The following is a 17,904-nucleotide window of genomic DNA, read 5'->3' on the forward strand; positions in this document are numbered from 1 at the left end:
ATTTATTGAGTCCCTATGATGTGCCAGGCACGGTCCCAGCAGCTGGACACAGAGGCAGTCATTCAAGGCTAACTCCTCAACTCTAATGCCTCCTCCTCCAGGAAATCTTCCAGGTCCCTCCTCTGAGTGCCCACATGTCCTCCAACCTTCTCTATCCTGGCCTCCTTTTCCCAGGCAGAATCAGGCACCCTTTAGGGATGGCAGTGGCATGGCCCTCCACAGCCCCCAGCAAAGGGGGAGGGGGAGGAGGCGGGAGATGAGGGCAAGCAGGAAATTCCGAGGAAATTAGAAGGGAGTTGCCCCTGGGCGCTGGCAGGCCTGACAATTGCTCCATTTCACTCAGCTCATTGGGCCCAGGCCCAAGTGCTGCGTGTCCGGGGCCTGAGGGCCTTTGGTGCATCTTCTCCACCTTGGTGACCTGCCAGCCCCTTATCTGCCTACATACCACTCAGCCCCAGCCAGGCTCCTAGAACCCCCAGATCCAGAAGATTGCAAAGTCAAGCCCCTGCCACACTCCTCACTGTCCCCAGCAGCCCAGTGGAAGGAAGCCTCGTGGAGGAGCTAAAAACAGTAGTTTGTGCACATGAGCCCCAGGGAGACACGGGCCAGGATGTCCTGTGTTTCTGTGTAGCTGAAGTGTCACAGCCAGTTTGTGTGTGTGTGCGCGTCTGGGTAACCTGGTCTGTGGGTCTTTGGCTCCTGTTAGCAAATGCTACAGGCCCGACATCTGAGTGCCCTGTGCTCGTGTCCTGCTTCTATGTACGTGGCTACCTGTCTTGCTCATGTGTGTCTCTTGGGTGTGTGTCCGTGAGCCCCGGGTGTGCAAGGACCTCTGCTGCTTGCTCTCTTTGTGGAAGAGGCAGCGGGGGTGGCTGCGTGATGAGCTGTGTCTGTGCCCGCTTGGCAGGGGCGTATCTGTGGATTTCCGCGGCTGCGAGCACCTGTGTGTAATGACTCCGTGTGGGTTTGTGTGTGCGCCCGCATATGCATGTGTGCTTCCGATATGTCTGAGGGTGTCTCCAGGGTGTGTCCATCGCTGGACATGGCCAAGTGTGTCTGGGGGTGTGTAAGGGTGTGTTTCTGAGCCAGCAGTCTCCTAGATGGTGTGAGTCTCTGTTGTGTCTGTTTGATAACTGCGGGTGTGATGAGACAGGAGGTGATGTATCTTGCATGGGTTTGTGTACTTCTCTGAGCAGGTATCCTCCCTAATGAGTCTGGAGGTGTGCTTCTGCAAACAGACAGCACAAGCATGTCCCTGGATGTGTATGTGAGACATGTGTGAGTAGTCGTGGATCTCTGAGCACACGCTGTGAATATGTGTACCTGTGTTTGTGTGTGCAAGAAAGAGTGTGCCCAGGGACACAGGCCAAACCCCTCTGTAAGGAATGCTGGGAGCCCTGGTAGCTTCGTGGTCCCCCTAAGGCCTCAGCAGCAGCCATCTCACCTTCTGCATCTCATTCTCCATCTCGCTGGAGCTGCCCCCCGCCCCCCATGACAGGCGACCAGCTAAGGATCCTTAAAGACCCAGTTCTCAGAGCAGCTTCTTTCAGGCCACCTCTCAGCTGCCACAGGGAGGGCTGGGACTAGCCAGGAGCTTTGCTGACCATGGTGACCACTCCTCTCCCCCCCGCAGTGACAGATATACTGGAGTCCTCCCCCTACAGCTCCCAGGAACTGAGAGCTTCACAACTTGTGGGTTACTGCCCCAGACACCTGGCACAGAGCCTAGAAGCAGGTATGGGAATGGTGACAACCAGGACAGGCACTAACATTTACTGTGCACTCGATCTATATCATCACTCAGAAAAGAGCCCATAACCCTGGGGCAGACATGCTTACCTCCCATTTTTCAGAAGGAAAAACAGACTCTGAAAGACTGAGAATCTCACCCAGAGTCACAAAGCTTATAACTGGCAACACCAGGTGAGAACCCTGCTCTGTGAAACTTGGAGGCACAAGCCGCCTCCCGCATGGGAGAGGGTGGAAGAGAGCCTGGGGAAGGGAGCTGCTTGGGGTTGTCTAGTGAGGTTCCCAAGTATACCAGCTGTGCAATCTCGGGCACATTACATAACCTCTCGGTTTCCTCATATGTCAAATGGGTCTGATATCAGAACCCTCCACACAGGATTGCTGTGAGGACTAAAGGACTTACTTAACCCAGAGCCTGGCACACTGGAAATGATCTAATAGTTGATAGCATTTGTGAGCAAGTACCACAGAAGGCGGGGGATCAGTGGTCTGGGGGTCTCCAGGCCAGCTCTAACATTCCAGCACTCTGGATCCCAACCTAACCATTATCTAACCCTTAAGTCTCGATCCAAACCCCCATCACTTCCTCCAAGACCTCAGATCCCTGGTCCCAATCACACTTTCTACCGGTGCAAGGTACATATTCATGTACACACAAGCAGGCACATGTCCCCCGCACACCGCCTGCAGGCTCCAGGTTCTCGGCCCCAGCAGATGTCATTCTCTACTTGCTCCCAACAAGTCTTAGCCTGGAGCCCTGCACACAACAGAATTCCTCTCAACAACTTATGTCCCAGACTAGACACGCTGTTAGCAACCACAAGCTCATGCTCCAGTCGGACTGTAGAAAGAACAGGACCCAGGGTTAGACAAACCAGGTTTGAATCCTGGCTGTATGACCAGGAGCCTCCATTTACCCAAGTGTACAATGGGAACTGGAGGGGAATTAGATGCTTCCTCTGGGCCCTTCTGGCTGACATCTAGATTGGCTACACTTCAAACACTCACACATAGAACCTCCAAGGAGGTGGGGAGGCCTCGCTTCATGAAGCCCACTCAGCATGGAATGTGATCACTCCTTCCTGTCCTCCTCGGAGCAGCTCCTGATTTACCAACATCCTAAAGCTAGGGGGATCCACCCTCCTGGCTTCTCCCAGCTCCCTCAAGAATGAAGGCTTTGACATCCTAACTGCTCATTGGCTAACAATAATAACAATTCCCTAAAAGATGCGGGATTTCGGACTTCCCTGGTGGCACAGTGGTTGAGAGTTCGCCTGCCGATGCAGGGGACACGGGTTTGTGCCCCGGTCCGGGAAGATCCCACATGCCGTGGAGCGGCTGGGCCCGTGAGCCATGGCCGCTGAGCCTGCGCGTCCGGAGCCTGTGCTCCGCAATGGGAGAGGCCACAACAGTGAGAGGCCTGCGTACCGCAAAAAAAAAAAAAAAAAAAGATGCGGGATTTCACTGCTTGCAAAATGTCTTCTTATCTATTCACACCTCCCTGATTCCTGAAAACAATCCTATGAAGTTGCCCAGGCAGGTTCCATCATCTTCATTTCATAGATGAAAAAAAAAAAAAAAAGAGCTCAGAGAGGCCAAGTGACTTGCTCATGGCCACACAGTAAACAGCAGAGTCAGGTCTCTAGACCAGGTCTTTGGGCCCCAATGCTCAGATTCTTCCATCCACACGAGGTGGGTTCCCAGCATGTCCTCAAAAGGTGCATGGGCAACAGTTAGTGGTGATGGGGAGATGGAAGACTTCAGACCACCAGGGTTTTGAAGGTCAAACAGTCCATGTGTCTGCCCTGCAGCCAAAGCTGTCTCTTAGAATCCTGGAACCTTAAAAGTTAATAACCTTCAGACTTCCTTGGCTGAGGTCAGGCAACTCAACTACAGCCTCACATAAATATCCTCCTCAAGTAATCACAACCACCACATTTTGTGCCATCTACCAGCTGCTTTCCACAAACCCCATGTCTTTATCCAACATGAAAGGTTGAATAACTCTGAATAACTCAACGGACAGCAAGCTCACTCCCTTCTCCGTAGCAGCTCCTTCTATCGTCTCACTGAGAGAGAGCTGCCCCATTTCCACTTTTTCCACTCGGGCCCCAGAGTAAGCCTCATGCCACAGGAGATCTGCCGTCACCCGCAAGGTCTTCCCCAGTTGATGGTTCCCAGGGCCGCCCGCCAGCTGGGAGGTGAGCTCGAGCAGGGCCCCACTGGACTCAGTGGGACTCAACCCAAGGCAGCACGAGGCCTGCTGGGAACACACTGGGGATCTGAAGTCCTTCTCCTGGTAACTCAGATCCTGCATCTTAGAAGCAAAGTGGCCCAGAGGGGCAGGAAACACATCAAGAGTACAAGGTACTCTTACTCCAAGCCTGGCTGCCTGGAGAACTGGCTCTGGGACCTGGAAAAAGTCCCCTCCCCACTGTGGCCACAGTTTACCCATCTGTAGAATGAACAAAACAACACCCCCCGTAATAGCATCTACACCTATGGCCCACATCCATGGCTCTAGATTTTCATCTTGCCTCTGTGAGGCTGGCAGCTGGAGAGAAGTTCAGGGACTGACCCACGTATACACAGTGTAACCACACAATCTGGTCCTGCTCTCCTCTCCATCCAATCTCCTTCCTCTCTCCAGCCTCGGCACTGATCCTCGAAATCCATGAGCTTTTTCCTACTTCCCTGGGCCTGGAATGGTCTTACTCCAGCTCCTTATTCAGCTGGCTCCATCTCATCCTTCAGCCCCTGGCTTCCCTTAGCACCCCCAGCCCCAGCTTCATGTGCTCTCGGCACACTGTGTCCTTCCCCACCCTTATCACGATCCGTATTGTGACGTAGTGTATGACTATTGTTTAATCCCAGTCTCCCCCACTAGACGAACAGCTCCATGAAAACAGGCACTTCGTCCTGGCCCGTGGCCGTATCCTCAGATCTGCTCTAGTGTCTGGTACACCGTAGGCCTTAAATAAGTAGTTGGTGAATGAATGAACGAGGGGCCGGGACTGCTTCAGGTGGGGAGGAGGATCTATTCTGCCCCCATGGAGTCCACAAGAGAACATGATAAGCGCCCACGGAAATGTGTCACGTACCACTTGAGAATGGCAGTGATCGAAATTACCCTCATCTGAGGCTCGCTACATGCCAGGCGCTCTAGTGGTGTTTGCACACATAACTCATTTAACCCTTAAGGCTGGAAGATGCGTGATGTCCCTTTATACAACGAGGAAACTGAGGTCCAGAGACATTAAGTAACTGGCCCAAGATCACACAGCCAGGAAGGCACAGACCCCAGATCTAACAGTGGCCTAAGGCCTGCACGTGAAGCCAGAAACACTGCATGAAAGGGGGAAATTGAGGTTGCACCCTGACCCAGGCAGTGGGAGGTCCCCAGCCTGGCCCTGGCCCCTGTGAGACCTCAGGCTCCATCCCCAGGCTTCTGGAACTATTTTCCATCTTAACAGTCATGGGTGGCTCATAGGGACTCCAGAGCTCCGCCTGCTGACTTCCTGGAATGAACAGGAGCCCACAGGGGTGGGTGCGTGAGACCCTAAAGCAAAGCTCTATGGCCCATCTTCCCTTGCCAAGGGGAGCAGTTGGGGCCAGGAGGCAGGAGTGAGGAGCTCGGGGTCCAAGTTTAGAGCAGCTCAGGCAAGGAGTACTGGAAGCAGCTCAGAGCACCAACTGGGCAGGGCCAGGCCTCCTTCTGGCTTGTCTCCCTCCTCTTACCCCCCCTCCACCTGTCTTCTCCTCACCACTGGCTTTTGAATACTATAGGAGCTGACTGAACCCCTGATTGTCAACAGCAAATGGGGTCTTTAGGAAGGGTTACCCTCTCAATTAACAGATGAGAAAACTAAGCCCTGGCCTGAGGAAAGGTTAGAGGCTAAAGGGGTAGATTATTCTGATTCAGACAGACCCTGTCCTTCTTTTCTACAACAGTCACTAAACGTACGCTGGCTAGCAGATGCTGGGGAAAATAGGGAAGGGGAAACACAGTTAAGTAAGATCTTACAGACTCTAATGAGAGAGAAACCCTTTTGGCCAGAAGAGCTACAATGCAAAGCTAAGTGTTGCTGGGCAGACGTAAATTAGCAGAGCGCCGTGAACTCGGCGGCTCCTGGCCAGGGGTGCTCTGGGTACTGTGCCAGGACATCAACTAATAAGAGCAGGTACATTTCAGCCTGTTCCAAACCACGCCCAGCCAGTGGTGGCAGAACCCATGAAGCTTCCCAGGCCAATATCGACACACAGGGCTGGGCTGTCCCTAAAGCTGCCTCGGTGCCAGGCAGTGGGCAGACAGAGCCTGGCCTGCATCCAGCAGGTGCTAATGTCCACTGAAAGCGTGAAGGCCAAGCCTGCTCTCCCGGGGAAACTCTCAGGTCCCCACTGCGCCCCCCCCAGAGGAAAGGCCCCTTTCAGATGTCAGTTTCCTTCCTCTCACTGGCAACATGGGAAGGAGATGGGCACTGCCGTGGGGCACCAATGCAGCTGCTGTGTGTACAGGGCCCGTCCCAAACTGGGCAGAAGACAATACCCTGGGATTTAGGAAGCTGCCTCTGAACCGGTTCTCCCACGACATCATCCTCCCAGGCTGTGGGACCGTTAGGGCGGAAGTCGGACTCTAGCCAAGGGGATGTTCCCAGATGTCAATGCTTTCAAACCGGACCTGCCCTGAAAGGCAGGCAGGGACAGGCCTGAGCCAGGAAAGCCCTGGGTAAAGACTCAGGATGGTGTTCTGGCCTCTCCTTGGCAGGGGATGGCCACAGGTCTCCCTGGCAGCACCGCACAGCAGTGCCTGTCCCAGAAAGGAGAGCCGCCAGAGGCCTAGCCTCTGGCTTGGGGGTGGAGGCTCTGTGCAGCTGCATCAGAGGTCCAGCCCCTCGCTGAGTACCCACCCCCATCCCAAGTACCACATCTAGGCATCCTCCAAAGTACTTTTCTCAAGCTCCCCTTCCCAAATCAGGGTCCTTTGGGCAGTCTCCTCTTCCAGGTTCCTTCCTCAGGAGAAGGTGTCCCAGATACAACAGGAAGCGGGATGTGAGGGAGCTCCTGAGGGTTTAGGCCCCTTTCCCAGCTCGTGCGGTGGGACAGTGGGCCGGCTGGTGCCTCAGGCCGGTGGGGCTGACACCCGCGCCTCCCCGCGGCCTCCCTTTCCCGCACCAGCGCCCTCACCTTGAGATAGTCGTTTTCTGAGCGCAGCTCCTCCAGCTCTCGCACGAAGCCGCCGGGCCCGCAGTCCAGCATCTCCTCGGTGAGGTCGGAGAAGGCGAGCGAGGCACTGAGTGGCAGGCGGCTGCTCCCCACCGACGACGCGGCCACCGACGGCTCCTCGGGGGAGGCGGGGGGCCGCGGAGGCTGTTGTGCGGACGGCGCAGGCTGGGACGGCTGCCCGGTGCGGGCCCCCCCCGGGCCCCCGGCCGCCGACTCAGCGTCGCTGCTCAGCGCCAGCTCCAGGCCCAGCAGGCGCGCCTCCTCCGACGCGCAGTCCGACACCTCCGAGCTGCTGTCGGTGAGGCTGGGCGGCGGTGGCGGCGGTCGCGGCCCGGTACCCGGGCGCGGACGGCCCTTGGCGCGGACCCCAGTGCGGACACCGGCCACCCGGGTCCCTGAGCCCCGCGCCCCGGACGCCACCGCACGCCCCTTCCTGTCGGGCCGCGCCGAGGACGCGGCGCTGCAGGCGGCTGCTGAGCCCGGGCCTGGGCCGCGGCGGCCCTTGGCCAGCGACCAGCCGGCCACGTCCTTGGGCCGGGCCGGCGACGGCGCGCGGTGGCTCTTCTTCCTCTCCGGAGCGGGAGCAGGCGGGGGGCCGCAGCCCCGAGCCGGGGACTCCCCCGCCGGCACCTCCATCGCGGCCTCCCTCGGCCTTAGCGAGCGGCGCGCATGGCCCGGGCCCGCCCGGCCTCCGCGCCCCGTGGGAGGCTCCTGGCGCCCCTCCGGCCGCTGGGGCCGCGGCTCCTCTCGGCCCACCTCAGCCCCCCGGCTGCGCTCCGGCCCCGACCCCCGCCGCACGGTCTCTCCGCTGCCCTGGGCTCGGAGAGAGCGGCCCGATCGCCTCCAGGCGCCCCGGCTCCGGCTCCGGCTCCGCCCGGCGCCCGCCCCTTCGGCCTCGCCGCGCCCCCGGAGCGCGCCCGGGCCCCGGCTCCCTGCACGCCGATCGCTCTCTCGGGCTCCGAGTCCGGCTGCGGCCCGGGCCCCGGCTCCGCCCGGCGCGGCCCGCCCCCCGCGCAGCCCCGCCAGCTCCCCGCCCAGCCGCCTCGGCTCGGGGGCGCGCGGCTCCGCGAACAAAAGGCGGACGCGGCGGGAGCGGCAGGGAGGGACACAGGCAGCGAGCGAGGGAGGGATCTGCGAAGCAACAGCGACCCCCTCGAGGGTCAGGCGGGCCGGGGCCGCTGTGGCCCGGACTCCCTTCCCCTCCGCTCCGCCGCCGCCCCCTCCCCTGCTGGCCTGGGGAACGCACCCGGCGGAGGCGCCCCTGCTCCCCTCGTCCGCGCAGGGGTCGCGCGAGCGGCGAGAGGGGGGACTCCTAGGTAGAGGCCGGGTGGACCTCAGATCGCGGGAGCCAGCATCCATATACACGCCGAGCACCTCGCCCCTCGAGGCTGTGCAGAGCGTGCCGAACTCCGCCCCCCTGAACCTCGCAGAGCAAGACCGATTATCCCAATGTACAGATGGGTAAACTGAAGCCAAGGGAAGACAGGCGATCAGCCCACGGTTAGCGGCAGAGCCGGGATGGAAGCCAGACCTCGCGCCTCCAGGGCGTGCTCCGCATCTTCTGGCTTGGCTTCCCTCTCACAGTCGTGGGGAGCGTCGGGCCCTGGGTGCATGCCCGGCTCTGCACGCCGTGAGCGGCTTGTGATCCCAGGCATACTCCCTCCTCCCCTGACCCCGGTCTCAGGTTCTGCGGGGCTAAAATGGAGGCGACGTGTTCTCAGGAGTCAGACCAGCGCATGCTTTGGGAATAGGTTTTGGCTCCCGTGGGGGCTGGTCCGAGCTGGACACGGTTGCCCTGATCCCCACACGTCCCCCACAGGAACAACTCCGGATAACCCCGGAGCCCCGGCTCTTGTGGGTGTCGTTTCTTTCCTTCCAGAACTGTGCTCCTGTGTTGTTGATTTTCCCTTGTGTCTGTCACGCCTTCCCCGCCCCCGCTCCTCGCTGCTACTTCCCATCGCCACCGAACCGCAGCTGGGCAGAGCCACTTGAAGTCCTTTGGCTGCCCGGCAGGCAGGCGCTCACCCTCCGGGTAGCACCCCCTGGCGGGCTTGGGGGGCAAGGCTGGTGTTTACCGGTCTGCAGCCTCTTCTTCCTCCCTCTATTCCCCTTCCTTTCCTTTTCCTCCTCCTTCTCCCCCTTTCCTCCTTCCGTTTCCATTTCTCTCTTTCCCTCCTCTTCCTCTTCCCCCAAACCTGTTGCTTCACCTCCTCCTGCCCTTGACACACAGCTGGCCCAGGTCCACTCTGTTTCTGTGCCACCTGCCCCGCAGCGGTGAATACACTCCTGGGGTATGCCCTCTCCCAGTGAGGCACGGCTTCATCCCCATCTAGGTGTGTCTAGGTGTGTAAGTGCCCCCTCTATCCTCGGATCCTTCCTCTGGGTGCCCCCCACGGAGCCAGGTAAGGAACAGGGCCACTCAGCAGGTTTTCTGCAAACACTTCTTTAGGGGCATTTCCACCCCCATCCCGGCGAGGCACCTGCTCCCCTGCCCCCACTAACTGTCCACTCACCCAGTCCACAGGCACCAGGCGGGACCCTGAGGGACACAGTGGTGGACTTGTCAATGGTGAGCTCCTGACCTCATGGAGCACACAATAAAGGGAGGAGATGAGCCACAGTAGACTCACCACAAACAGGGTGGCATGGCATTTCACAGGGGCAAAGGCCAGGGTAAGCCCTCCTGCTTCCCGGGCCTCAGAAGACGCCACTTAGTTTAGTCTGATGTAACAGATGACAGGGTCCTTCTAGCTCTGATGTCCCCGTTTCTTGTAGACTGGTTCTGGCCTGGCACAGAGAGATGCTGTGTGGCTCTCGGAAATTGTTTACCCTCTCTGAACTTCAGTTTCTCCATCTATGCAGAATGTGGGCTTGGAGATGTTGGTTGGTGGGAATCCCAGCAGGGGATGTGCTACATAGAGCAGGCTGCTCAGCCACTCCTGACACACCCATGGCCACACCAGCGGTGGCCTGGATCTCCCCATGTGGGCCTGGGCCCGAGTCCTGGCTCCACCACAAACCCTGACTGGGTCCCAACACTCATGGCTGAGCAGGGGGCTGATGGCCCTTCCTGCTTTGAAGGTCTTCGGATTTGGGGAGCCATGAATCTACATTGCAGCCCCAGAAGAGCCCGGGGAGCAGCAAGGCCCTGGTGGGGAGGGGCCCAGGGGTTGGGTCAAGGTGAGGCTCTGGACTCAGGTCAGACCAGGGCAACAGCGAAAGGAGTAAGACTAGCCAGGGGCTCAGAATTGGCTCCATGCAGGCGGGGAGGCCACCTGGGTTTTCCTGAGCCCTGGGCACTCATGCCAGGCTGCGTGCTCAACACTTCAGCAGAGGATCTCAGAAAGGGTAGGAACTTCTTGTGGCTGGTTATATTTTCCAAAGATAGGCTCAGCAATATATAGCTCATCCCAATTATTCTTTTTTACAGTGTGGCATTGACACTCTTCCAGTTGAGTGACGTGGTCTATGTTCCCTCTCCTTGAACCTGAGCAGACGTTTGTGACTGCCTCAACCAATAGAGGATGGCAGAAGCGACAGTGTGAAGCTAGGTCACAAAAGGCAATATGGCTCTTACAGCTCAGTTTCTCTCTGCCCTCTGTTTCTCTGTGTCTCTCAGTCTCTGTCTCTCTGTCTCTCTCTCAATCCACTCTCCCTTGGGATGCAGCCACCATGTTGGGAGCAAACCCAGGCCTCATGCAGAGGCCACGTGAAGGTGCTCCAGCCAACAACTCCAGCTCCGGTCCCCGCTAAGCCCCGGACATGTGAGAGAAGGAACTTTCATATGATTCAGCCCCTAGCATTGGAGCTGCCCCAGCTGATGCCAAGTGGAGCAGAAATGAGCTGTCCCAAACTGCAAAATATTGTTGTTCTAAGCCACTAATTTAGGGGGTAGTTTGTTACGCAGCAATGGATAACTGGAATGCTTGTTCAAGGTCATACAGCTTGGAAGCGGCAGGGCTGGGGTTGATTGGAACCCAGGGCCATCCAGCTTCAGAGCCTGTTGTGCTGCACTGTTGGGTGGTGTCCAGCTCAGGCACACAGTGTGTGCCATGTGAAGCTCTACTCCAGAAGGCATGAAGCGTTAAATGATTGTAAGAATTATATATCAGATTGTACAAAATGAAGATGCTGATCACCCAGCGGAAAAACAGTTTATGTTCTCCCATTCAAGTGGCTAAACTGACCAACATGATGGAAACTGAATGGAGAGTAAATCCTAGAAGGCTCCAAAGAGGAGGTGATTTAAAAAAAAATAAAGGTTACATTCCTTATACAAACCACTGGCTGAAGGAGAATTAGAAGAATTAGTAGGGAAACCTGCTTTTGTTGTTGTTGTTGTTTTTGGCCGTACCACGTGGCATGCGGGAAGGATCTTAGTTCCCTGACCAGGGTTCGAACCCGTGCCCTCTGCAGTGGAAGCATGGATTCTTAACCACTGGGCCACCAGGGAAGCCCCAGAACCTGCTTTAAATAGGGTAGTCAGGGAGGCCTCTCTTAGGAGGTGACCTTTAAACTGAGTTATTCAAAGAGCCAGAATAAGAGAATTCCAGGCAGAGAGAACAGCAAGGGCGAAGCCTGAAGGAGGAACAAGCTTGATAGATGTTCAAGGAAGTAAGAAGGTCAGAATGACTGGCACTTGATGGGTGATAGAGGAAGGACAAGACAGAGCAGGACTGGACAGCGGGAACCTCAGCAGCCCTGGGCAGGGCTTTATTGTTTGTTTGTTTTTAAAATATCTTTTATATATATATATTTTAAATTCATTTGTTTATTTTTGGCTCCATTGAGGTTTCGTTGCTGTGCAGCTTTCTCTAGTTGCAGTAAGCGGGGGCTACTCTTTGTTGCAGCGTGCGGGCTTCTCATTGCGGTGGCTTCTCCTCTTGCGGAGCACGGGATCTAGGTGCGCGGGCTTCAGTAGTTGTGGCACACGGGCTCAGTAGTTGTGGCTCGTGGGCTTTAGAACACAGGCTCAGTAGTTGTGGCGCACGGGATTAGTTGCTCTGTGGCATGTGGGATCTTCCCGGACCAGGGCTCGAACCCATGTCCCCTGTATTGGCAGGCAGATTCTTAACCACTGCGCCACCAGGGAAGCCCGGGGCTTTATTGTTGATGCAGTGACAAGCCACCGGGGACTTTGGAGTAAGCAGGGGTGAGATGTAATCTAATTTGTGTTTTAAATAGATCACTCTAGCTGATGGCAAGAAGATGCTAGAAGATGGGTAAAGCGCCTATTGAACCAGCCTCTGAGAGGTAACGGTGGCTTGGATGAGGGTGGAGGCAGTGGAGAGGGAAGAAGAGGGGTAGTTTTGAGATCTGTTCTGGAGCTTTGGTTGGAGGTGAGGAATCAGAGAAATGAAGTCAAGTTCAATTCCCAGGTTACTGGCTTTCGTTACAGGATGAGTGATGGTGCCATTTAACAAGACAGGGAAAACAGCTTAAATGTGGTCGGGGGTAGAGAGACCAGGTTTAGAGGGGGAAATGGAGAGTTCTTTCTGGACCCTATCAGTTTGAGATGTCTGTGGAGACATCCAAGTCATATAGGCAAGAGACCTATGAGTGTGGAGCCCAGGGTAGCAGTTAGTCCGGGGTCATGAAGAGTCATCCGCATTTAGACAATATTTAAATCCATGAGACCAGATAAGGTCACATAGAGAGAGGGTCTACAGAGAGAAGAAAAACCAGGAAGTTAAGAATTCCTGGTTCTACAAAATTGGGTCATTTGTAGAGACATGGATGGACCTAGAGCCTGTCATACAGAGTGAAGTAAGTCAGAAAGAGAAAAACAAATATTGTAGATTAACACATATATGTGGGATCTAGAAAATGGTACAGTTGAACCGGTTTGCAAGGCAGAAATAGAGACACAGATGTAGAGAACAAATGTATGGACACCAAGGGGGGAAAGCCGTCAGGGGGGTGGTGGTGGGATGAATTGGGAGATTGGGATTGACATATATACACTAATATATATAAAATAGATAACAAATAAGAACCTGCTGTATAATAAAATAAAATAAAATATTGAAAATAAATAAAATAAAATAAAGAATTTCTGGCTCTATCACAGATACAGAGAACAAACTAGTGGTTACCAGTGGGGAGAGGGAAGGAGGGAGGGGCAACATAGGGGTAGGGGAGTATGGGGTACAAACTATTCTGTATAAAATAAGCTACAAGGACATATTGTACAATACAGGGAATATAGCCAATTTTTTTTTTTTTGCGGTACGCGGGCCTCTCACTGCTGTGGCCCCTCCCGTTGCGGAGCACAGGCTCTGGACGCGCAGGCTCAGCGGCCATGGCTCACGGGCCCAGCTGCTCCACTATAGCCAATATTTTATAATAACTATAAGTGGAGTATAACCTTTAAAAATTGTGAATCATTATTCTGTACACCTGTAACTTATATAATGTTTTAATCAAGTATACTTCAATTTAAAAAATAAAATAAAATTTAAAAATTAAAAAAAAAAGATTGATAGCTGTTACCTCTAGGAGTGGATGAGATTGGGAGAGGACAGATGAAGAGGGCCTTTAATAATTGCTCCCAAAACATCTATCATGAATTGCTTGAATCTTATTAAATAAAACTGTATCCATGTATTATTTCTTTCATAAAGTAGAAAATTGAAAAAAAAAAAGGGAGGGGGGAATTCCTGGTTCTAGAAAGTGGTTAAGAGAGGAGAAGCCAGCCACAAAAGACAGAGAGGGAGTGGCCGATGAGGGCGGAGGGAAATGAAGACAGCGTGTTGTCTGGGAGAATCGCTCTGTCAAGCGGCATAGGAGCTGAAGGAAGGTGAGAGCAGTGTCCCCTTCCTAGGACGACACGGAAGCTGCTGGGGACCTTGCAAGAGCAGGCGTGGTAGGGACAGATGCCAAAGGCAGGGGGTTGAAAAGCGAAGAAGAAGTAGAGGTGGAGTGTAGGGAGAGGAGGATGGAGCAGTCGTGGCGGGGACGGTTGTGTCGAGAGGGGCAGGCGAGAGATGGGTGAGGCCGAGAGAAGCCGGGCAGGAGAAGCGGAGCGCGACAGAGCCAGGGAGGCCCAGGGGACTGGCTTTCGAAAGCAGCAGGGACCCTTCCTCCGTTGTCCTGGAGGGAAGGCGGAAGAGATGGGTGAGATGCAGGTGGGTCTGTCGGGAAGGTGAGGGAGTGACTGATGGCTTCTGTTTTCTCGGTGAAGAATAAAGTTGCCGGCTGAGTGAGCAGCCGAAGGAGATTGGAGCTTGTGTGAGGAGGGCAAAGACATCTGTCACAGCGATCAGAGAAGAAATCAGACCTCTCAGGATGTGTGAAGGGGTATGTCATGCACCCATCCGAGGATCAGAGTGAAGCCAGTCGACTCAGCAAAGCACAGAGCTGAAACTGTGCCGCATATCCAGTTTTATATCCCGCTTTTTTCACTTTACAGAGTAGCAGAAGCATTTCCCCATGCATTTCTGAACTCTTGGCAACCATCACTTTTAATACTTAGAAATAATCCACAGAGGGGATATTCCATGGGTCGCTTAAACTTTTCCCCTTTTACTGGACATTGAAATTGTTTCCTGGCTGTGACCGTTGCAGTTCTCAGAGAGGTGGCCTGTGGTCTGGTGGAGAAAGGACAAGACAGGCTGCAAGGCAGAGCTGGGACATTCAACACGCTGGTGCCTAGAATCTCATCGTGGAAGCTTTTTAGGGGCCAATTACATGGCAACTGGCTTTCCTGCCAGGTCACATTCCTAGACTTAAGGATGAAGAATGGGACAGCAAGGCACATCTCACTGGCCTCCCAAAGTGCCCAAAGGTTCGGGAATTGAGCGTGGAGGAAATAGATTTGGGAGAGGGGCCCTGAGAAAAGGGAAGGCCGGACGTGTGACCCCCGAGCTGTTGACAGCTCAAACACATATAGCAACAGCCATGTTTGAGGTAGCAACAGGGCTCCTCACTTGAATGTTTTCCCCATAATACCAGTCCTTTTGGTATCCCACCTTCCCGGAGCGGGCATTGCCCCAGGAGACCTGGTCATGGGGAGAGGATCTGGGGACCCGAGTCTTTTCCACCAAGGCCAGCAGGAGGGGGTCTCTTTCAGATCTGTGAAGCTGGAGTGAGCCACCCGAGAGAGTGGGCTTACCCACCCAACACGCTGGGGGACCCTTGGTGGGCATATTTTTTCAGGAGTTCCTGCCCTGGCTGGAGGCCGCTTGTTCTGGGACTGGCTGAAGCCCCTTCCAAATTTGAGGTTCTGTGTTTCAACAACAGCATTCACTGAAGCCCCCCCATGAGCCAGGGATAGAGAAGTACCCCACTGACAGTGTGCCTACTGTATGCCAGACGCTGGGCTTCCTGGACATGACCTCACCGCATGGCACGACAGGCCAATGAGGAAAGACTCAGCACCCCGTGTGAGAGCGGGAAACCTGCAAGGCTGCCTCTTCTCACCTCCCAGCCCCGGGCCTCCCCTGCAGCACACGGGGATGGGCGGGGACCCCACGGAAGGACCCTTTCCTAGACACTTGCACCCCTTAAGGAAGCGCCTTATGTGATGGGCTTCAGGCACCACGTGGCACCTAGTAGCTGTGGGTGAGAGGCTCCAGGTTAGAGACAAGGAGCTGAGTAAACCCCACCTCTTTGGGCTGGTGGTGGCAGAACTGGGGGCCTGAGGTGACAAGGTCTTGTTTGTGGGATTTGAGTTTCTGATGGACGACAATGACTGCCAGGCCTTTCCAGCTGGAACCGGAGCAGGCTCGGGGCCAAGGCCTGCCACCCTCTGGGCAGGTATAAGAGGTGGGAGGAGGGCTGGAGCCCGGCTGGGGCAGAGGTGCCAGCTGCCCGCTGGGGGACCAGGGTGCAGAGCTAAAACTGCTTTGTACAGACCACCAGGTGGACAGGGTCAGTTCTGGAAGTGGCCCCTTCTCTGTGGGATCCAGCAGGTGCACTAGGGAAGCCATCGGGCTGGACAGGCTGGAGGAGGTCACCTGAGGCTGAGACTCGGCAGGGTGAGTACATTCTTCCACGGTTCCTGCCTTTCCCTTCTCCACTGAGCTACTCACCCCTGCAAGTGACTGAGTGACTCTCTGCCCCAGAGGTGCCCGGGTGGAGACTGAATGGCTATTTGTCCGGGACTTGAGCCCTGAATCTCGCAAAGGGGCAATGTCGGCGGATAGCCATAGCACTGTCATTTGTCCAGTGCTCAGCAAACACCAGGAACTGTGAACAGGATGATGGAGGTCTGGCTCAGCATCCTAGTTCTTCAGGCATTACCTTCATTTACTCTTACAACAGCCCCATCAGGTAGATAGGTATTAGTATTTTACAGATAGGGAGACTGAAGCACAAAGATGTTAAGTAACTTGCCCAACGTCACACAGCAAGGAAGTGGCAAAAACCAGGATTTAAACTCCCTGACTCCAGAGTCTGTGCTCTTAATGACTGTGTTATCCTATCATGTGGCTGTGGTTAGTCCCTTCTACTTTCTGAGTGGCAGTTTCCTTATCTGCAGTTTAAGGGTGTAAAACATGATGATCAGAACGATATTGTCCTGAGATTCCGGAAAGATATCTGGACATGGGTCAGCCTTAAGCACTGGGAAGCCCTGTTGGAACATTTATCAATAATGTGTGAATGGGGACTGGCCTGGTAGTCCAGTGGTTGGGACTCCGTGCTTCCGGTACAGGGGGCGCAGTTTCGATCCCTGGTCGGGGAACTGAGATCCCACATGCTGCGTGGTGTGTGGGGAAAAAAAAAAAAAAAGAATATGGGGATGCCCTTTGATCCATTATTCAACTTTTGAAATTTATCATAAAGGATCTCATCAGATTTATGAATAAGGAGGTTCATTACAGTTTTGCTTATAATCACAGAAAATTAGAAGCAAACAAAATGTCAGACATTTGAGAAATGATGTACGTCCTGTGATGAAATAATAAGCAGCCATTAAAAATCATGTGTTCAAAGGGTACTGAATGTAACTGGAAATTTTTCATTTGTTAAGTTTGAAAAGCACTTTATAAAATGATACACAGTATGATGTATTTATAAATGTGTGTATATACTTATATATGAAATAAATATAAAAGATGGGAAAAAATACCCTTGGGGTTGAGAGTTTATCTCTGAGAGGTGGAATTATGAATATTTTTGTATTTTTCTTTATTCTTTTCAAATTCCTCAAATTTTCTATAGTAAACATGTATTGCTTTTTTAATTAGAAAAATGACTTTTTTTGTTTTCAATATCTGTTCTTTTGGTCTAGCTTGGCCCCTTTCAAGCTTTGAGAGGAAACTGAATTGCAGGCTGTCAGTCTTGTGAGGGCCTCTGAAATAATCTGGTCTCAGAGAAACCAGAGGGGAAACAGTGTAATATGTTACACGTGGGGAAACATGTAACAGTGCTACAATGTTACATGTGGGGAAACCCAGTTACATGTGGGGAAACCCAGGGGTGCAAGGGACTTATGCAAGGTCATACAGGGAACCAGAGGCCCCAGACCCCCAGTCTAGGGGCTCAGGCATCTGCCCAAAGGCTACAGTCCATGGGCCAGGCTGCCAGAAGGGCAAGGAGGTAGAAGGGAATCACAGCTAGAATCTCCGGCTAACGTGTTAATTGCTAACTACAAGTGTGGCCTTGAATGCCCAGCGTAGCTGACCTCACAGACCCACCCAGTGACATACTGGCCCGGGAATGACAGGTGAATGACAGGTGAGAGGGAGCAAAAGGTAGGCGGATGGGCGTGGAGCCAGCCGGGTGTGCCCCAGGTTTCTCCCTCTCATCTTTAGGCCTCACCAAGCGGTGCTGCCTCCCTCAGCAAGGCTGGGGGCTCGCTTACTGCCCTCAGCTGGGCTCGGACAGAAGAATGAAAGGTCTCCGCTGTCGTTACACTCGGCTGGTAAGGGGCCAGCTTGGGCTGGGGGTTGGTCAGGAAAGGCGGGGAAGAGGGGGTCTGGGCCAGGA

The 17,904-nt window shown here is 54.5% G+C and overlaps 1 protein-coding gene across 3 annotated transcripts in view; it reads right to left on the reverse strand.

Annotated features, from left to right (window-relative positions):
* The window catches only part of MTCL2 (microtubule crosslinking factor 2), a 74,966-nt gene extending 65,513 nt beyond the window's left edge, over positions 1-9,453 (reverse strand). For 2 of the 3 annotated variants that reach the window (XM_022592477.3, XM_022592478.3), the window contains exon 1: positions 6,934-9,453. In XM_022592477.3, coding sequence (XP_022448185.1) covers positions 6,934-8,331 — 1,398 coding nt within the window. In that variant the 5' untranslated portion in view covers positions 8,332-9,453. The remainder of the gene's footprint in view (positions 1-6,933) is intronic. The other variant, XM_022592476.3, reaches the window with a different exon arrangement.
* Positions 9,454-17,904: the final 8,451 nt, after the last annotated feature.

This window comes from Delphinapterus leucas, chromosome 15 (genome assembly GCF_059928025.1).
Source record: "Delphinapterus leucas isolate spDelLeu-1000000601 "Yukka" chromosome 15, BTC_Dleu_Yukka2, whole genome shotgun sequence".
In the NCBI taxonomy this organism is placed as follows: Eukaryota; Metazoa; Chordata; class Mammalia; order Artiodactyla; family Monodontidae; genus Delphinapterus; species Delphinapterus leucas.